At 35.3% G+C, this 22437-nt stretch overlaps 1 protein-coding gene and 1 long non-coding RNA gene across 8 annotated transcripts in view; one reads left to right on the top strand and one right to left on the bottom strand.

Moving 5' to 3' along the window:
* IPO11 (importin 11) overlaps positions 1–22437 on the bottom strand; it is a 73814-nt gene that overhangs the window by 34355 nt on the left and 17022 nt on the right. For all 7 annotated transcript variants that reach the window (XM_040655791.2, XM_015277596.4, XM_040655789.2 and 4 more), the window contains 16 exons: positions 21608–21666; positions 19492–19540; positions 18892–18962; positions 18190–18382; positions 17011–17163; positions 16694–16737; positions 15755–15845; positions 14291–14338; positions 13731–13836; positions 10330–10456; positions 9198–9231; positions 8958–8998; positions 7711–7827; positions 5686–5799; positions 1853–1968; positions 15–91 (listed from right to left, as the gene is read on the bottom strand). In XM_040655791.2, the coding sequence (XP_040511725.1) occupies positions 15–91; positions 1853–1968; positions 5686–5799; positions 7711–7827; positions 8958–8998; positions 9198–9231; positions 10330–10456; positions 13731–13836; positions 14291–14338; positions 15755–15845; positions 16694–16737; positions 17011–17163; positions 18190–18382; positions 18892–18962; positions 19492–19540; positions 21608–21666 (1440 nt within the window). The remainder of the gene's footprint in view (positions 1–14; positions 92–1852; positions 1969–5685; positions 5800–7710; positions 7828–8957; positions 8999–9197; positions 9232–10329; positions 10457–13730; positions 13837–14290; positions 14339–15754; positions 15846–16693; positions 16738–17010; positions 17164–18189; positions 18383–18891; positions 18963–19491; positions 19541–21607; positions 21667–22437) is intronic.
* On the top strand, positions 856–9603 carry LOC112530511. The gene is made up of 3 exons (XR_003072156.2): positions 856–1043; positions 8864–8959; positions 9402–9603. It is a non-coding gene; the product is annotated as an uncharacterized LOC112530511 (long non-coding RNA).

Here is a 22437-nt window from a genome sequence, read left to right as displayed (position 1 = left end):
AGTAAAAGACTCACCAAGAAGGGCTGACATATTCTGAAATATTCTCAGGAGCTCAGGTGTAAGACATGGGCTATTCTCCAATGTCACTAACCTAAGAATAGATTAAATGAAACACTTCGTATTACTTATGAAAAACATTAAGTAATTGCTCTGACAGATGTAAAGTATTGTACCTTCTAGGAACCACAAATAATGTGTAACAATTGCTTGAAGCGTATTTCAAGTCTAGTATTAGTTCTATACAGCGTATGTGTTGGCAGAGGCTTGGCTCTTGCCGAGAGCAGAAACACTGTTGTGATGTGTTTTGCTATTGTAAGGACAACATGTGCAGTGCTATACACTTCCAAGGAACAGCTGTAGTGGCAAAGAGTTCAAGTCTTTAATTTTTTCCCCCACATTTTTTTAGGTATAAAATAATGCATTAATTATCACAAAATAACAACTATATGGTCCCATAATTTATATCAATTTAAAATTCCTCACATTTGAGAAGAGTGTATGAAATTCATGCTTAACGCCACAGCAACATGTTCTAGCTTGTGTTCAGAACCTAGGTGTGGGATTATTGTATTTATACAGCATTCTATTACAGAATCACAGAATGGCTCAGGTTGGAAGGGACCTCAAGGATCATGAATCTCCAACCCCCTGCCACAGGCCTCCAACCCCCACATTTAATACTAGACCAGGTTGACTAGGGCCCCATCCAACATGGTCTGTGTTATGTAAATATCTTAGCTGGCCTTCTGCTCTTCATTTAAGAAGTATTTAGAGTTCCACCTGTCTGCCAGCTCCACCCAGATCACTCTGATGCTCTAGAACATGGGCCAATATTTCGGTTGTTGCTAAGTGATGTGTACCTGTCTGGGTCCAGGTCACTTCGTAGGGAAGAGTCTCTATGATGGTGCAGCAACAAGGAACTGGGCTAATTACTACCTGTCCAGGGCCACATGTGGGCCACAGGTTGGACATGCCTGCTCTGGAACATCTCAAAATATCATGTATACAATCTCCAGCATAGGCACTGGAATAATTATCTCAAGGTCAGTATTAGTAACATGGAAGTCCTGATCCGGTATCTTAAACCTTGTCTTAAATATTGTGAACATAAAGCACTTCAAAGTTGTTTCCCTCTCTCCAACAACATTATAAACCTTAGTTTTGCTATACAAAAAACAGATCTTTTAGGGTTTAGGCATTTGAACTACAAATGTTTATCTACAATTCAGATCTCAGGAATCTCTTGCTATTTCAAGGCAAACTCAATATATTCTTACTCGACTGGAAAATTATACTGTGCTGAATTTGGACTAGAATACAGTTTCCTCCCTTCACGGGGTCAGTTGCATCAGAAACATCAGCAATTAGCCCTATGGCAAGCAGAGTGTAGTACCACCTTTTAACTTCAGCCACCAGACAGTATGAGACCTGTAAAAGTAGCTTCTGCATTTTATCCATGTGAACTCCAGCATCTCTTCCATCAACCAGTTCTGACAATCAGTGCGTTACTGTGCTCAAGTCAGGTGTGTCAAATTGTTATTTTAGTATGCACATTAGAGTGTCAGCTTTGTCTTGCTGTTTATTACCAATATAAGACCATAGCTTGCTATGAACTATCTGAAAATGGATCTCCTACTGCACTAGTTAGTTTTAATCATGTTTCCTTTATTGACTTCTTAACCTCAATTCTTCTGAGACAATATATAAGATGATGTTGAGCTGTTATCCAGAACATAAACAAAAGCTATAACTGTATTAAGAGTTACATTTCTTCTTTTCTTCTGGGGATATAAAAAAAAATTAAACACTTAGAACTAGGAAATTCTAAAAATTAGGGAAAGAACATTCTTACCACAACTCTAAACCATCTTCCAGAAGATAGACATGCGGAGGCTGGGAAACATCTGTACTTAGCTGAATAATTGGAAGTAGAAAAGGATAGAGATTTTTGCTTTCTGCTCCCAGGCCCTGTAAAAGTAAACAACATTTAATGCTTCAAAAACCTTAAGTTAAGCATTTTGAGAATAGAATTGAAAAAAGATCTGTGATACTGTTCTATTCACACATGTAAACATCCATTTAAGAAATCAGACACTGAACTTCATTTCATACATGAAAATGCTTGAGCTTTCTCTCAACAAGTCTTCAGTTGTTCTGTTGTTTTGTTTGTTTTCTGCAAGAAAAAAGTTCTAAACAAAACACTTCCCTAAAGAAGATTCACTGGTTGTACTATTTCTCAGAAAAGCCACAGCGCTCACAAATAGTGAATGAGTAAATGCCTGAATTATGTTAAAGATCAAGAAAGAAATTAATCTTTGGACCTAGGCACAGTTTAAAACTTTATATATATTCTGAGAATCAGGAGGATGATTTATCTTTGTTCTTATTATCAAACAAAGATTCACAGATTGAGAACAGGTTTCTGGTTGTTTTTATTGTTGTTTTTTGGTTGGACGATTTGTTGGGGGGAGGTGGGGAGTTCAAGATAACCACTTCATTTTATGAAGTTTTGAATTCTTAAATTGGAAACTACCACTGTTTTGCAGTATCACTACTTAAGGAAACTGAGCCTACTTGAATGCTACTTTTGTGCAATTACTAATAGTTTTATCAGATATTTGTGAACTGTTGCCTTTCAGTTAAGGCTTTTGTTGAATAATTCATTATTATTGCTGTTGTTTCCAAAAACTTCCATCTTTAGAAAAAAAGACAACAACGAAGTAAAAGAATCTTCCATAAATATGTTCAATCACTTTTGGCCTCCTTACAGGCCAGTAACAAAAAGTTTCACAAGTTATGTAACACAGAAAAATACATACTTTGTTTGAACTAACTTGGCTTTCAGGAGAATGCTATTTTTTTTCCTTCATTTGTGATGTATAATCACTTTTGCTACTCTGTTATTATTTTTGTAGACTGCTAATAATATCCCCTCAGTCAAACCTTTCCCCGTGTTAAACACTGTCTACACATCCTACATCTTCCTGTATTGATACTGGTCTACATTCTACAATCTTTGCTAGTTCTACTACATCTTCTTTGCAATAAAGCATAGAGTGGAGAAGGTAGGATGGCATACCATCGTTACTAAGCAAGTTCTTAATGGATTCTGTAGGCAATATAGCCACATATTGTTTTATTCTTTAATTCTTTTAATTAACCTACCACATTTTACTCATATTTTTATTGCCAACAGGATAGCTATTTCTAGTTATTTCAAATTTAAGGATTAATTACTAATAACCTGCATCTTTTTCACAGATTAGAAACTCATTTCATTTATTTAAATACTGTCTTTAGATAGAGCAGCTAATAATTTTTAGAAGCCTTCAAAATTCTTAGTCTCTGTACCTTAAGCAAGTCTGTAGAGGAATTGATTATTTATAGTTCTGAGTACTAGGATTTAGAAAAGTAGGGAATAGAGGCAAATTATCATCAAGAATTTAAACCTCTGAATAGGTCAAAACCTGACTAAATACTGACCAGGAGCAACTTCCATTCTAGATAGAATGTTGCATAGTATAGTCATTAATAATTAATTACATAGTAAAATCTGGGTCTAGAAGTTATCCAGATTTCTTGCATTTTAAGCACCATAAGACACTCAATGAACTAAAAAAACATTGCTTAAGAAACAAGTATAATGGCAACTATAGTAGCTGCCTGAGTAGAGAACATGGCTGTAAAGGTGCGTTATGCAGAGGCTAATGCAAGAGACGTGCCACTGAAAAACATCAGAACAACCAGCAGGTGGATTAGGCTGCTAAAATTGAAGATGCTCAGGTATACTTGGGCTGGCAACATAAGGTTGAATTATTTCTAGCTCAGTGAGCCCATGATGCTTCATGCCATCAAGGAAAACATGCAATGTACACATGGGCTTGGGATCACGGAATTTACTTGACCACGGATGCTATTAAACAGCTCATCTGTGAATGTGAAACCCGCGCTGTATTTAAGCAAGCCAAGCAGATAAGACCTTTTTGGTATGGAGGAGGATGACTGAAATATAAATACAGGGATGCCTGGCAGGTGGATTACATCACACAAACTCACCATGGCAAATGTCACGTGCTTACAGTGGTGGAAGCAACCACCAGATGGCTGGAAAAACATCTCATGCCCCATGCCATCACCCGAAACACTACCCTGAGTCTTGAAAAGCAAGTCTATAGGCAAATATAAACAACTATAGGTAAAACTATGGGGTGGTGAGGTGCTGGAATGGGTTGCCCAGGAGCTCAAGGATGTCGTGTCCCTGGAGGTGTTCAAGGACACAATGGAAGGTGCCCTGGGCAACCTGATCTAGTACTTGATTTAGCGGTTAGCAACTCCGCCTGCGCTAGGGGTGCTGGAACTTGATGATTCTTGAGAGCCCTTCTGGCCCAAGTAATTCTATGATTCTATGAAATTTAATGTTGTTATATAGTAATAACGTATTCTGGCAATAGAAAGTTTAATACAACTTGCTGAAAAAGAGATCATCAAAAATCTGCAGGAGAAAAAAAAAGTGGTCTGAGAATCACTATATTCACCTCTCTTCCCAGCATTACTACTTCTTTATTATTGCACCTAGATGTACTTGTTAACAAAGGCAAGGTGATAGCAGTCCCTGCTGAAAGACGTTTTGATAGTTCTGACTATTCAATTTAAAAACATATTGAAAAAGAGGAGATATTCAAGTATGCTCAAAAATGAAGCTTATGAGCACAGATAAATTCTCGAAGAAAAAAAAGCCTGAAACAGAAATACAATTGTATGTAATACAAATCTATTATATAACAAAGTAGGTTCAGAGCTGCTATTATCTCCATTCCATATAACATGAGCACAAAGCAGAAGAGAACATAAAAGCTGGGAAATTTACAAAGAGATGAAGTATTATTTCCCACATGCTACATAAAAATAAAAAAAGCATATGGAGGTTGTACAGTAAAAAGTCAATGGTGAAAACAAATTGTTAACAATAGAAAGGTCAGAATGCTAAATACAGAAGTTGACCCAAAATTAGTTAATGCCAAAGGAAACTCATAAAGACATAAAGACAAAATGTTAGAATTTAAACAAACATTTGATGATAACCTGAATTAAAACCCAAATTTTAAAAAGCCACACTATAGCTTGTTATGGTGACCTGTATATTGACTTGTGATTTAGAAGCTGCTTATTTTCTGCATAAAGTATGCAACTACAAAGGAATGTAGCATCCCCAATAGCTGAATGGAACACAATGGGAAAAAGAGATGCACCTCCACTGCAGAATCAAGTCTGAACCATATACTCTGTTTAAGAAGAGATTGACACTCCTAACGCCTTACAGGAAACAAAGGAAGACAGAACTAGCTGTCTGATGGACAATAGAAGAGGTTCAACTCCAAGATTACAAAAATCAGAATTTCAATCCTCTAGAACACAAGCAAATTTCCTGAACAAGCCTCAAGAAGCAAAACAGTTGAATGCTTAACATTAGCCATGATCATCCACATTACCACAGTACCAGTTTTTTATTTTAAGACTGAACAGCATTTAGTAATAGTCTTTAAAACCAAAGTATATCTAAACATTACATATTTCTCTATATAAATACAAATGTAAAAAAACATGATACACACAAACCATAGGCAAGCCTTCTTCAGGAACACTAAAGGAGACATTAGCAACTTTTGTGTGCTTTTGACATCTTACCTGAACAAGATGGATTAAGGTAGTTAGAATGGCACACCGTAACATATTGTGCTCCTCACTCTGTTTCCAAAGGAGAGGTAAATACTGAACCAAACATCCTACATACGGTCGTATCTGAAATTCAATACACAGAAGTGTTTCTTAATGTGTGAAACAAAGTCATTAATTTATCTCCAACATTATTACTGATATTTAAGAGCTACTTTTGTCATTGTAAGAATACAATTACTTTACTTCTCTTTCCTCTTCCTAGAACACTGTACTCTTTACTATGCAATTGAGCTGATTTCTGACTGAAGAGTGGTTTAAATACAGCATCCAATCTATAGCGAACTACTGATGACAATAATGCTTATGTAGAAAATAGAAAACAAACAATAACTTAAATTGATAACTGAAGATGTTTTCTTTTCATTATGATACACATCTTCATCACAACACAGTTACTGACCAGAAGCAATCCCAGGAAAAAAACAATCCTTTCAGATCTAAAGGTGGTTGCAAAGTACTACTGTACAAGAAACTTTTGAACACACTTAGGTGTCCACAGTAGGACCCTAATCTGAAGTTGTTAAAATATTAAATTTACCATCATCATGTTCTTGGGAAAAAAAGGAATTCAGTAAAGAACCACATACTCCCATCTTCAAGCAAAGTACCCATGAAGTCATCTATCATACATTTTAAATGTATTTCTATTCACTCAACATCTATAAGCAGAACAGTTCACAAGTTAGAGATTTGTTTTCTGTGTTGTTCCTTGTTTTCTCAATTAAGCATTCACTGATTCCTAAAAATTATACCTATAACAGTAATTATATCAGAACATGAACATAAAGTCTTTCATATTCAATACAGTCGTTACAAAACTAACATCAAAATTTAACTGGTTTCATGTATCCGAATTTTTAAATACAGAAACAATTATATCCTATACACCCCAATCACTTAATTATTTTAAATTCAAGAAGCTTTCAAAAACAGTGAAAAATATGTCTGTCCTTGCTTTTGATTTTGATAGAAATTACAATAAATGTGTCACTTCCCATTAGATTTTTGTTCACTAAGTTAATTATCAATGCCAGCTCCAGGGAGACACACAGAATCACTAGAGTGCTACATCTACCCTGCAATAAAGGCAAAAATGAAAGGGAAATCACCACCACTTTGCCCTCTAAAACAACGGCCACCTGCTGGTTCTTCTCTACAGTTAGAATGAAATGCCAGTATTTCTTTCAAAAACACTAGCTGCAGAATTGCCACCCTTGGAGATTTTCAGAATTCAGATAAAAACAGTCCTGAAGAATCTGACATTAATCATGATGTGAGCAAGCACTGGATTACATAATGATCAGATGTTTGTTCTAACCAAAATTTTTCTGCTATGCTCTACGTATCTTAATTTATAATTAAGTGCTGTAGAAGACAAATAGATTAATGTTAGACTCGTAAAGACACACCCTCAACTTGTTTTTCCCACTTCTATGGCTCATACTATATACAAATGCAAAGAAATCTGTCATGTTGACCTCTCCTACAGTCCTCATCTTTATCCACACCAATGAGAAATTACAAGTTGAAGTACGCTGTCTCTGGGAATGTAAAGCTTTCTGTCCCCCAAAATGTCTCCTAATATGCAAAGTTCAATAAAACTATAGATCAGACATAAGACTAGACGATTAGAATAGAAACTTCTTCAAAATTGCAAGAACTACATTATAATGAGCAGTAGAATTCATTCTGTACTCCAAAAGGTGAATTAGTGCCAAACATAAATATTAAGTTGTAAAATATTAGTAGTAGTGGGGAATTAAAAAAAAAAAAGACACAGTATTAGACAAAAAAATAAAGAACTAAAAATTAGAAGATGACTAAGTAAATATTACAGGCATCTACCATAACTAAAACCAGTCTAGTAACCAGTGATTTTTCTACTAATTTTGTACAAGTTGAAAACATTAAAAAAAGTTCCCTATGGTGTTAGTACAAAGCTAATGCTGTTTGAAGTCTGGAAAAAAAAAATACCTGTACATTGACTCTTTCGTTCACACAAGACAGAACATGAAGAACATGCATTTTCGTGTCACATTCTGTTACTTCCTGAAGAAGTTGAAAGAGCAGCGTAAACATGGATTCCAAATACTAAAAGAAAAAGAAATAATAAAGCATTAGATAATCAAAAATGCAACTGATTATATGAATTGGTAATATTTCAGTGCGCTTATAATACTAAGACATTTATGAACTCTGAAGGACAATTATAAAGTGTGCAAAATGTTATTTTTTCAAAAATGCAAAATTAATATTCACTGCTTAAACAAGATAAAGAAAGCAGATGCACTATTATTTAACAGTTCGAATACGTAATCATTGTGAACATACATCATTTTCATGTTTTAGTACGTATAACCACAACTTCATAAATAAAATTCTATAAGGCCAAAGAACATCTCTACAGAAGAAACACACTGTTTGGATCAGAGCAAAGGTATGGTCATCTAGTTTTGGGGGTCAGCAGGTTAAATTCATATTTTGAACTGAAAGACACCTTAAAATGCAGTGTATCTATACTCAAAATCTTGTAATTGGTTGATTGTTCCCAGAAGAATTTCAATTAACACAGAGGTCATAATGCAACGAGAATGCAAAGCACCTGCTAAATTTAAATTATGAAAATAAATGTTTGCTGTATTTATAGCTAGCATTTCACTGTTTACTTAACACCAGCCACAACAATCACTGTAAGGAACACCAAAATAGGAGAACAACTAGTCTATGATTTTAAGGCATTATTTTAACAACACATCTATATTTCATATTGATGTGCAACAGCAGGTTGGAATGTACTGTTTGAAATAGACATAATTCAAAGTAAGTTAGACCGGAAGGGGGATGTACTCACTAAAAACAGCATTCATACCATCTCAGTATGAAAAACTTTAGCATCTGGTAACGCATGATATATATATATCATATATATATATATCAGTAAACGTGACAACAAGAAATTCTAATCATCACACAATATATAAGTTTAGAATTGTCTGACTGAATACTGCACATTGAAAACATTAAGAGTGGCAGTATGAACCTTCATGTGTTTTGCCCTATACAAACTACTACACACTTACACACAAACAAAATGGGAAATTACATTGTTTTTCCTGCTCTCCTCCAGAAATCATACAATCACCAAGGTTGGAAAGGACCTCCGAGATCATCAACCATAAATCTACCAGCTCATGAGATTACATCCATATAAATGATCTTACCGGTAAGAACTGGTCAGTTCTGAATTCAAAGTCATCTACGGGTAAACAGCCATTAAGGAAATTAATACACGTTACACATAGATACAAGACTCCAATAAGCAAGCATTTCATGGATATGTGACAACAACAAAGTAAAAAAAAAAAAAAAAAAAAAAAAGGAAGTTTAAAACTCCTTATTTTTCAGCAACTCTGAATATCTCTGTTAATGTCTAACCAGCATCTTTGTTAATAAAAGGATATTTAACTTCAGTGTTGTAGCTGTCTCAATACGGACCTGAAAGACAAAAGTCAAGACGCATCATCCTTATGTCCATTAGACTTTCTGATTCTCAGCATAGTATCTGAAAATCTGTTGTTTTGATAATTCAACTCTTGTGCTTGTTCTACAGTCCTGTAAAAGATTTGTTAAGTTTACTCTGACACATTTGTTCATTTTTGTTTTAGGATCCTCTACAGTTTATTTTGCAACACCCAGAGACCCTACCTGGAAAAATTGCTCAAGCAAAACCATGGAGGTCAAGAAAAAATTAAACAAAATATCTAGCCTATGACAAAAACTCACATAAAGGGGGTGGAGTTTGACTTGGGATTATCTCATGTCTTGCTGTCACACAAGAAGCAAATAAATTCAACAAATGGCATGTTCTTTCTTGGTGGATGTCTAGAAAGCTCTTCCTTTAAAGTCACATACTTGACAAGGAAATCCATGCTGCTCTGCTGAACTGTTGGATTGCCAACTAGTAATAATTAAATAACAAGCTAGCTCAGTTTTTCATTTCTTATTGCTCTCATGCGATTTTTGGTCTTACTTGCTGTGTAAATGTTAGCTCTGTTTAAAACAAAGAAGTAGGAATGCAAATGCTCAACTTTACATTATGGTAAATGGAAATTGCTGCTTGGAATTTCAGTTTTATTCAACTGGCTTAGCAATCAGTGCTCTTTACTGTATTTGGCCAGAAGAGAACAGCTGTGTCGATGCTTAAAAAATTTTGTATTTCTGCATTGACTGTATCACAGAATAACTCTCTTTTATCTACACAAAGCATCTGCAAGTTCATAAATGACCTCTCACAAGATACTTCACACCTTTGTTTTAAAAAACAAACAAACTAACACAGATTTGCTTTTGACATTCATTTTCCCACAATTATCACCTAGTGAGCATCTTAACATTTCGTTTCATGACTGTTGCTGAAATTCCAGAAGTGGACTCTCCCAGAACTTCCCGACATACTATTTTCTACAAGACACAATAGACTCTGAAAGGTAGTGTTATGCAGTTTTCAACACCCTTTACAAAAACCACAGAATTTATGTATCACCAGTGTTTAGGTAACAGCTGTAACAGAAAACAACACTTATTTACACTTACCACTAGGTCTTGGTCTTGAAGCAAGTTACGGATTGCCTCATATAACATAGGCCTCAAGTCTGATTTGAATTTTACTGAAATCCATTGTCCAATCAGCCAAATTACTCGTCGGCGTATTGGTTTATATCTCAAAGTAGAAGGAAAAAAAAAAAAAGTACTCATTAGCTCACACTTGCTGTTCTAAAATAATTTGCTGAAAAAGAAATTTAATAAGAAACAATTTCCCCAGGACAACTATTAGAAGATTTAGTTTTTTAAGATCAGTATTTAACTTGCTGACATAAAGAGTTAGGCAAGACAAATCCTACCAAAGGATTTTAAGTAACAATCTATTTTGCCTCATTACTTTAATGTATTTTTCATTTTATACAATTCTGGCTTTTTAAGTTATCAAGAGAACAATTTAAACAACTTACTGAGGCTTCTTTACAGTGAATAAATCTAATTTATTAAAAATTCCCATAACCATAAGATAATTGACAAAGCACACCTTCAGAGAGTATGGAAGTTGTCAAAGTAGCATATATGCAGCACTTCAACAGACTGGAACACAAAGCTAATGAGGAATAACATTCTATTTTTCCTTGAGATTTACTGAGTGACAGTGAAGCAGGAACAATTTCCTACCAAATGCTGCTGAAGCATGACTTTCAGATGTCATCGCATTACTGACACCTGTCCTATTATTTAAGCACCTGTGACGAAACAACTTTCTCCATTCTTGGAATACTCATGCCTGATACGCAACCTCATCAAATTCAGATTGTTGAAAAAAGTTTTTGTTTTTTTTTTTTTCCTGCAAAACAGACCTGGATAGTTTTCAAACCACTGTCATTTAAAGAGAAGTTTTAAATGACATTTGACAGGAGTACATAGCTGTCTGCTAATAGCAAGTGTTCTCAACTCTGGTGATACTTGTAGTACAATCCATACCTCTAACCTGCATTCTTTACTATCACCCACTCCTCGCAGAATTATAGAATGATTCAGATTGGAAAGGATTTAGTTACTAACTGCTATGGTCATAGTTGATAGTCTCGCTATCACTCTCACAACAGCTGGAGATATTCAAAAAAACACAGCAAATCCTCTGGTCACTGCTAGCAGCACCCAGGTTTTCTTTCCCAAACTTAACCTAGCTGGTAATCATCATACTTGCGTACAATGTGACAGTCTGTGGAAGAGTAGATCAGACCCTCTAACCTCCTTTATCTGAACTGCGCATCGATTCCTGAAGCTGTCTTAAAAGCAGCAATTCTAACACGGCCCCCTTTCATTACCTTAGAATCTTAGAATCATAAGATCATTAGAGTTGGAAGGGACCTCTGATGGACATCGAGTCAAACTCCCCTGAAACAATCAGGGACACAACAGCTAGATCGGGTTGCCCAGAGCCTGATCCAGCCTCACCTTAAAGTCTCCAGGGATGGGGCATCAACTGCATCACTAGGCAACCTGTTCCAGTGCCTTGTCACCCTCACTGTAAAAGAATTTTTCCTTATTGTCTAATCTAAATCTACTGTCTTTGGGCTTCAAAAATTTTTTGCACTGCACATGCTGCATGTGTTGCTCAGTCCTTAGCAGTGCTGTTCTCACCACACATTCATCAAGCAATCGCACAACCCCAAGCTTAGAACTGCCTTGGTAGTCTCCAGTTATGATGGCAGCAGAAGCAGTTCAAGCAAGCAAGGCTTCAAAGTTATAGACTGACCTCTACCGTAAGCCCCTGTCCCCAGAGGTATTTCATCCTGAGCTATCACAAATGCCACCCAAACAGTATGATGAGGTGTCTTTCCTACTATAAATATAACTAAATCAACCATTGAGGATTTCTGTCAGTTTTCACTTATGCTGGGGTATATGGGTAGATGCCATCAATATGCCAAAGCCAGCATGAGCTACAAATACAACGGGCAGCTTTATTCAGAGATGAGTGCTGTTAGAGTACAGCAGCAAAGGATTAAGCATATGTACATTATCTTAATTTTCTCCCATTCTTCTGACATTTAGCCAAAGCACTACAGTGCTTGACCACTGGTGGGCAGCAGAATGAAGCTGCAATTGTGTTTTATTAAAATAAGTAATACTAATGAGAAAAAAAAAAAAAAAAAGGAAAACATTAGGAGACACCGAGTAAACAACTGTGGTAATTATTCTGCAACTTTAAATCAGGTTTATGCAGCCAGAAGTAAGTAATTAGAAAAAAGTGTATTCTAATGACAAGTATTCTAATTTTCCTGAGTTTAGCAGCATCTTCCACTGCCCATGAAATTCAACTGTGTTCACAAAGAATATGCTTAAAAGTGCAATTTACAAATAAGAAGAGCCAACTAGTAACTCTTACTACTCTTACTCCTTGCAAAAAATGACTTAAAATTTATAGCAGCTCCTATAGGCATTAGCATATAAATTAGTTCAATATTTCATTTTACCAGACTTAACAGTTATCTGAATTTTCAAATACAGAAGAAAAATAGCAAAGGTTTTCAAAGGACATTAGGGTCACTTCTAATGACTTTAATGAGAAAAATGAAACCTAATTAATCAGAGTCAAAGGGTGATTTGGGACCCACCTGATGAGACCACATGTAATAGCATTTACTGTCCTACCTGATGGAAGGGTGACAGCTAGAGGAACAGGGAGGAACACTGCTCTTCTAAACAGTTGTTGAGACAGATAGAATGATCTATCTCTGCTCTGAGATGCCAAAAGTTATCTTTCAAAATACCATAAGACAGATACTAAAGAAAATAGGTACTCATATGAAGGTCACCCAGTTGAAGAGGAATCTGGTAGGAAGCAAAAGCCCTAGTACTAAAGCCCTGGACTATGTAATACTCTTTACATAGAATCAGCTTCAATTATTCACACTTGTCCTACACAACTCAAATTTGCCCTCACTTCCCTACTTTATTTCCGGCAGAATGAACCAAGGAGCGCTACAGATGGCTTATGCTTGAAGAGAACGGAGTGCAACAAAAGAACAAGTCACTACCTTAGCTAAGATATTCACATAAATCACTTCCACAGACTTCAGTGAGGCCTGGCTGCTTAAAAGGCTATGGGAACTCAAGAGGCCTAACTAAGTACTTTTTAAATAAGCAAATCTGATTTTCCTGATAAAGCTTAATCAAGCTAAGTAGCTGAAAGAGGAAGACTTATAATTTATAGAACATGGAAAGTGGACTTGATAACAACTTAAATGTTATTAACAAAAGGCAAGCTTCATAATCACATCAGTGACTGTTTACCTATTCATATTTCATACTCTGGTTATTTAACAGATATGTTTCGATACTGATCATTTCTCAGGTCTACAATAATGACACGTTGTATCTTACCAATTTGTATCAAGAAATCATGTTTAAATGAGGAATATATAACAGTCCAAAACATTTACCTGTTATGAGAAACCTGAAGTTCTGCTAGCAGTTGATTTTTAAACCACTGATCAAAATCCACACTATCAAATAGTTCATAAGCAGCCAGTCCAACTGCGTTATACACTGGAGAAAAACAACAGTTATGCTTAATGTTTGCTTAAATGTTTCATTTTTCATTATAAATGTAATTTTTAAAAAACAATTGATAATCTGACTGAAAAAATGAAAACAAAACTAATGAATATACTCCCAGGAACACTATGAAGAACACGGATATTTTAGCAAAAGGTATGACAGAAGAAAACTTAAAGACTGCCAAAAGTAGTTAAAAGCTATATGGACAATGAAGGATTCATTCTATTAAGAATGGTTCTGGTACAGCCCTCAGACAGTTCTTTTGACAAAAAATACCTCAATTTATAAAATGATTAGAATATCTTCATGAAAGTGTTGCAGTTCACATAACTCATATAATTACTTCTATTATATGAACAGATCTTCATATAATCTTTAAGAAGTCAAGCACATACACAATAGCAGCTCTGTTCCTTCAAAGGTAAAGCAAAATTTAATTTACCAGCATCTTTAATCAGTATAGCACTGGTATCTTCCAAGTTGGTAGTTCCTACAAGACAAGCAGTTAAAGAAAAAGGCATAACTAAAACAATGCCAGCAAACTGTTTAAGAGTGTATAATTGAACTAACTAAACGTGCTGTAAATTAAGACAGTTTCACTATTTTTAGTTACAATTCAATATTTCAGTTTTGAGATCTTTTTCAGTGAATGCACTGAAATAAAATCTGTTTTCATACCATACTTTTGACTCATTTTCTCAGAGCTGATAAACTTTAATAGCAACAAAAAGTCAGAAGGCTGTATTTCAAAATCCACAAACAACAAAAGACTGTCCACCATGTGGTACTACAGCCAGCTGTCACTACTTAGACCTACCTTCCACATACTATATATGCATGAGGACTTGTGCTTAGAATGCGTAAGTAAACATTTTTCAAAGTCTTGAGAATTAATAAATTCTAAATACCATCTAGTACTTTAAGTCTCAAATAAAAAATATCCAGGAAATTCTACTAGGGGCAATGGGTGCAAGAAATGCATGCATCTCTTAGCATAAAACCAGTATCTTTAATTCCTGGAAAACAAATTAACTGCCAAACCTTTTGTAATGAGCTTTATACCATTTCCAGCATAGCAAATCATCCAGGAACTTATAGACATAAAATACATAAGAAGAGATTCTGGATGTGAAGTCAGAAATATTCATTTTCTGAGTGTGGTTTCTATTTAATAGTAGGTACTAATCCACTCTGTAAAGTTCAGATGCAAAACAACATAGTATATTTACTGTATTACAAGTAAGATGCAACCTTACAAAACCTAACCCAAAATGATTGGAGAAAAAGTGACAGCTACGACTTCATATCTTCCATGGCCACTATAAATGGTATCATAAAAAAAATACAATCTGAATCATTTCATATCTCAGCATATGAAGCATTTCATAATCTCAGCATATGAAGACTTCACATTTTGTACAAAAATGCTAAGCTTTTAGAGTAAATTCTTCAGAACTGGAAAGTACTCTTGACTCTCCAAAAACAAGAGCAGAAGTTGAGCTTTCATTTTAAAAGGTTTATTTTTCCCTGACTTCTGCATAAACATGGCAGAATTAGCATAAACAGCCCTGCAAGATTGAAAAGAAGTTCCGTGTTAAAAACAACTTAAAGACTTCATTAAAGTTGATCATTCTCAAGAAAGACTGAAAGCTCACCGAAGTAGAAATGCTCCAAATTTTGTCAGCCACCTAGAATTACCTCTACCTATACACACATTGCATTTTCCTTACACCAAGTTTAGCAATCTTAAAATATTATCATGCTTTCAAAAATTCCACATGAATGCACTCTGTAACATCAGATCTCAGAATGTAAAATTGTTTCACATTTCACAGAAGTTGATAAACTGTTTATAAAAGGCAAAGAATGCTACATTTTTTGTTCCTGTATGTTTTAAACAACTTACCTTGCAGACTGTGAACCATTTCCAAAAGTACAGGAGTAAGAGTCTGATTGTATTCATGGAAAATATCAATGAAAAGAACTTCCGTACATGGCTGAAAAATTGAAAGAATCTGTTTCAGAATCAAATAAGGACAATTAAAATGTATTCTAGGCTAAATTTCATAAGTGCCAAATATCTTACACCAGAGGTCGTAATTTAAAATGTAACACACCTTAGGAAAATCAGTTTTATATGAAACACCATTTCGTTATACAGTATATAAGATTTGGATGAAAAGCGTCTATATTAGCAAGCTCTGTGGTACAAGAGTGGATTGGTGGAGTGAAACAGTGAGAATTGAGAAGCCAACAACTGTAGATATTCCAGTTTTCTTCTTCCATTAGTTCTTTTTTTTTTTTTTAATTAATTCTAGTTCAGTCAATTGGTACAATTGCATACTTGCATTTTGGAAGACACTAGATGCACCGGGCTGTTTTTTCTAGTTTTCATCTGAAAGTAACCCACCAAATAAACTTTGAGTTCTCCTTGCAAAGCAAACCATAGCATGGATAACAGAGGTTCACTCCAAAAGCACACTTGAATCTGAACTAAAACGTACAGATGCATCTGAAACATTCTTCATTCATCACATCTGACAAACTCATTAATGGTAACATCAGTTACCAGTTTAAAGAAGAGACAACTTCTACTGGATTTAATAACCACCACAATGCAAATGGTGAAGCAAATTCCATGCTCTAAGATGAGAAAAAAGTGATTAGTACATTTTAGAATCTTTCAATACTGGTAAACACATGAAGTTAATTTATACTAACTCAAACGAAATTTTAATACATTTTTTTTTTTTTTTAAGTATGAGCTTATCTGTCCAATTATCATCTCTTAGGTAAAAGTGCATTCATAGATGTCAGATGTTTTATTTCAAATTGAAACACTCACTCTGAGACTGTACTTCCAAGAATCTCCTCCTGTCTCTTCTACAGCTATTATTTCACAAAGAAAAGAAGAAAGCATTATTTCAACTGTGGTTCAAATAAAGTTTAGTATTTAGATATGCAGAAATCACAGACAACTGAGAAATCTCATATTATGGAAACATTATGGCTGAAGCGTTTGTCTCTGTAAGAAGACAGCAAAAAAAAAAAAAAAGAAAATGCATAATACCATAGGAGGTAATTTCTAGAGGCAATGTGCATATGAAACTCTTACACCAGTATCCAAATAAATTACAGCCAACTACACAACATGTTTCTTACTGAAGCCTTCTGGGTCTTCTTCCCACATTGTTAATTCTTCCTCCGTCAGCAGAAAATAGTGAGTGACTAATCTCCTACATATCTCCATTAGTGTTGGATATGTGAAAAACGCTGTCTTTATCTTATGTGCTTCAAGAGTTTCAGGACTGCTATCTGAAATGAAATGTATAAAATTCCAGATCACAATTAAATGACTTGGCAATCAAACAGTACTAGAAAGAAAATAACAGATAAGAAATTCTCATCCTCAGAGAAAAAAAGGCTATTTTCATGGCAGACTTTCATTAACAGGTTTTGGTGTGGTTTTCTTTTATAGCAAATTAAACTCCCAAATTCACTTAAGAGTTCTCATGCAGAACTATCAGACTGAATAGCTTTACAATGCTTTTCAGCTACTACTTCGATGATAAACTGTTTTGCTGCTGTTTTATTCTTTTACATATAGCATTACTCAAGAAATCAATTAAGACACAGAGACTTCAAATAGTTTCATTTATAGCTATTTAGAAATCATATCCAAATATAACCTAAAAAATAACTAGGGTGGGTTTTTTTGGTTTTTTTTGCGTTTTTTTGTTGGTGGTGATGGTGGTGGTGGTGGTTTTGTTTTTTAGTGTGCATTTTTTGGTAAGGAGTTAACTCTGCTTATAGCAAGTAGCAATAAATATAAATACTGTACGCTGTACAGCCAACGCAGTTACAGAAAGCAGCAATAAAAATACTGCATACTATACAACCAACATACATACTGTATGTTAGTCAGAACTTACAAAAAATGATTTTTCTGTATTATAATTTTATTTTTAAATCTCAGAGTTCTCAGAATGACAAATGCTACAGCTTTTATCAGAATGTATTACGCTCTTCATGCCTCAAGTAACTACGCTCGTATTTGAAAAATTCAAATGCAACTTTGATTACCAATAGAAATTCCTACTTGCAAAAACTGGATTTTAGAACATTTTAGTGAATTATGGAACAATACTGAAGTATACGAGTAGTTAAATACATCAACATTTTGAAGGACTTTAGATGTTCTTGCATAGTCCTTCTGACAACACAGTGCACATGAAACCCTCTAAACCTTCTTCAAAAGAATGCCACAAAGGAACTTAACTGCTGCCAACTACCAGCAAAATATTCAAGATAAAAAACAGTTTTAGCAAATAGCAGCAGTACCTTCAATATATTTGGATGGCTTGTAAGCATAGTTTTTTACAATCATCTTGATGAGATTCATGCACTGTACAATAAAGCGCTCAAATACAACTCCTTCACCAGCCTCTGTGAAAACATAGCTCACAGCAAACTCCAATGACCTCTGAATTAAAGGTGTAAACGAAAAAGGATGTTGATCCAGGAAGTCCAAAAGCTAAAAATTAAGCAAGTAGAAGAGCAAAAAGATAAATCAAATGACTTTTTTTTGCAAGTTTCACAATAAATGCTTTCGTACTCTAATTATCAAAAAACAAGGTGGGTTTCTCTCACTTATTTATATGAAATTACAGAAAATCTAAATCAGGTACAGATCAGTATTTATGCTTAATGAAGAGTTAATCCCTCCATGAAATTCTTAACTCATATTCAAGACGACCATTTTGTTTAACAAACAATACTTGTTTTCAACTAGACCTGCTTGGGAGCAATGCAGTTTATAAAAGATACCTGACACATTTAAAACCCATTCATTAAATATAACAGATTCAAGTCTGGCAGATACATTTCTGAAAACAAATAAAGGGAAGGGTACTTTATAACAAAGAATTTGCAGTACCCTCCCTTTCTTTAAGAGATCTGAGACCTACTGGTTTTCAGAAACAGACATAACTGAATAGGGACTGCACTACTGAAAACTATTCAGCAACCACAGAATTTACTTACCACTTTAGTGAACAGAATTATAGTCTTTTCTAGACGGTCTCTGCATACATTTCCTGTCCGTATATTTCTACCTGAAAAGTCAGATATTTAACAACCATCATTTTTTCAGGCTCATTTATTTCTGGGTAACTACATTTCAAGACAATAATACTAGAGAACAACTTGCTTTATTTGTAGCTCAAGGATTACAGAAGCCAGAGAAAAGCCTATAGCAGAATAAAGTTATAAACTGAAAGTCACAAGTATGAAAAAAGAGTTATTTAATCATTTCTCTCAGCTGCAGTGAAATTCACTGTAACTGATCTGAACAAAACGAATTGGAACATCACAATAAAAGTTCAAAGATGAAATGAAATACAGGCATAATGCCAGCACAGACAGGGAGTAAAAAAACATAGAAAAGATTAAAACATCCACATACAAAGAATATACTACACATATTAGAGCAAAATTTACACTGACATCTTTCCTGTGCAGTTTCAGCACCATTTCAAGTAATAGTTCAGCACTTACAAAAATGTGATTTTAATATAACTGCATTACTCTTTTATCCAAATTCAGGTATTTAACTAACAGAGGCACAAACATTAGGACACTTACTACACTCCAGAAACTGTTTTAGCCGTTCAAACAGTGCATGTAGAAAACCCTGAAAGATGTAAAAGTATATGATTAAAGATTAAGCTTATTTTGGAGTTTAATATGAGAAGACAGTTAGCTAAACTGAAGTCATGAAGACACGTTACCAGATCAGACATCTCCTGATCACTTCTAATTAAGTAATTAATTACAGTGGACAAGTAATTTCCCCATGAAACACATAATTAGGTAGCTATCAAACTGCATCAAAACTGACCTTGTTAGTACCAGATAAGCAGCAAAAATGTGTATGCAAAAATACAGACATATGCTTTACAATCTTTCCTCTTGAACACAGCATCTAATTGGATGCATACAACTGCTCTCAACTTCTGCACGTCTTTCAGCAAAGCAGAGAGTTTGTAGATAAGGGAAAAGTTTGGGTTTCTTCTCTTTCTTTTTTGTTTACTTTTTTTTTTCTTTTTTTTTTTCCCTTTTTTCCATAGATGGGCTGCATACCACAAGCGTTCATTTTGTAATCAGAAAATATCAATCACGGACAAATATGACATTCCATTCACCATTAAGAACATTCTTTAAACCAGATATGCCCAACCCATGGGCCACCACAGCCCTGCCTCTGCCCCAGACCAGGTCCCCCCTCCGAGTGGCCCGGCCCAGCCCTGGGCACATACCCACACCGCTCCCCAGCAGCAGTACAGCGGTGCACAATGAGTGCTGTCTGAGCTGCAGCCAGAGCACAGAGCACGGGCAGGGCGCAGTGCAGTGCCAGCTCGAGTTACAGCAAATCAATGTGTGCGTTTCAATTCACTGGCTGAACACAATCCTGTGAACAGCAAAAAATACGCAGCGGCACTTTCCGTTTTGATAAAGGAATTTGAGAACAGGATTCAAGATTGTAAAAAAAAAAAAAAAAAAAAAAAAGAAAAATATATATATATATATATATTTTTTGGCTATTTGCAACTGCGTTTTCAGTTGACATAAATACACAAACTGGGCACTTTCAAATGGAACGTACAGGGTTGCAACCAGACATTCAACTCAAAAATCTGACCGTGTCTCTCTACTTCTATGAGCCTCCTCTTACAGGAGAAAAAAAAGAAAAAACATTCCTCACTTCACAGTCAGCCTTATTCATATCATTGCTTTTGGGCAGCATGTTCACTTGTGAACAACTGCTTTCAAGGTTGAAGTACACAAGTAACATTTTACCAAAAATCTCTGACAAATACCTTGAGAGCTCACTAAGAATTGCAGCCACTGCCATCAAACCAGGGGCTGACGTGTAAATTTCACAAAAACAAGGCCAGGTGTCCCACTAGTTCTAGGCTTTTGTAGTGCATTTTTGTTTTAATAAAAAAGTGTTAAAGACTAAGATAAGTTTTGTTACTTATATACATGATTCATATCAGATATTTTATGATGGCTGCTCCAGAAGTAATGCCTGCTATTTTGTTATATTGGCCCAGGGTATCGGATGCTGGTGGTATGACAGTTGAGGCTGAACCTTCCTGCCAATATTCCACTGTATTCTGATGCCACGAGTCAGATGGCAGCAGAGCGGCAGTCTGGCAAAGTAGTGTCTGACTTTTAAGTGTGGATGAAACAAACGTGTATCACTGAACTCCATCATGCAGAAAAAATGGCACCCACTGACATTCACTGACACTTGCTGAATATTGATTGAGACTACACAGTGGACGTGAGCACAGTGAGGTGTTGGGTGGTGTGTTTCAGCAGTAGCAACAGCGGGTCACCTTCACTGGTGCTCACTGTTACAAGTGCACCATGTAGGCTCTTGTACATCGCTGGCAACAATACATAGCTGATAGAGGTGTCAAGATTGAAAACTAATGTTTTACAGCTGAGATTTTGCTCTACCAAACAGTGCCACTGTGCTCTGTTTAGTTCCCATGGAAGTAAATAGGAAGCATTACTTTCATAGTGAACCTTGTGTTATGCATCCCAAGATGATTTCTGTTTGCTCAGCACAGCCCAGGCAGCCAAAAGGTTGCACAGGCATGCCTAAAACAACCTTTAAACATGCTCTATGAGCTGAAACAATAACAGAAGATTTCTAATGTAAGTACAGAAACAGGTGAATGTTACTTACCATCACCTCTACACTTCGATGAGGTTCTACAAATCCATGAACTGTTAGTTTACGAAGCACTAGGAAAAAAGAAATTTACTGGGTAAATATTTCTCAGCCCTTCCTCCAAGAGATTTCAGAACATGCCTAGCTGCTGTGAGCTTCTTCCAATTCTCCAAATGAAAGATTAACTGTGGGCTTTCAGATGGTCCTACCACACATACCATGATGATAATCTCATTGAATTATTTTAAAATTCAATATATCATGTGAAAACTAATTACAAAAACACTAAATTACTGAATCATCATGAAGAATTCTGCAAAAGTTTTACATATTCACCCATTAAGGAGCTGGTTTTATTAGAGGAACAAATCAGATATGGCCCATACATCACCTTATTAATTTTCTCAGGCTTTTTATTGCCAGAAACCCGAAACAGCCCTATGCCACAACTTCTGAAGTGTCTAAAAACTGTTATCAACCACATTGCAGGTATGCACACAAATATTTTAATTCCTCAGTGCAACAAAGTACAGTACAGATACACATTCATTTCACTGATAAATTCTTGAGCCTAAACTGACCTAAAAATCTGAACTGACTGATATGGCTATACCTCTCCACTGATCATAAGATGAACTTAACACAAACGCATTGATCAGCTTCCTCAGTTACATGTTAAAAATAAGACAGACAGATGCAAACTTGCATTATAACATACACAGAAACTCGTCTTGTCGTGCCTCCCACTTTCTCATCTCCTGAACTTTTACTTTCTCCCACAAGCATATCAGAACAGTGCATGCAGAGGAAAAAGGTACTTTCTTTCCCTTCCAATGCACTGTCCT

This window comes from Gallus gallus, chromosome Z (genome assembly GCF_016699485.2).
Source record: "Gallus gallus isolate bGalGal1 chromosome Z, bGalGal1.mat.broiler.GRCg7b, whole genome shotgun sequence".
NCBI lineage: Eukaryota > Metazoa > Chordata > Aves > Galliformes > Phasianidae > Gallus > Gallus gallus.
The sequence above is the reverse complement of the archived record's forward strand: the minus strand, read 5'-3'. Positions and strand labels throughout refer to the sequence as shown.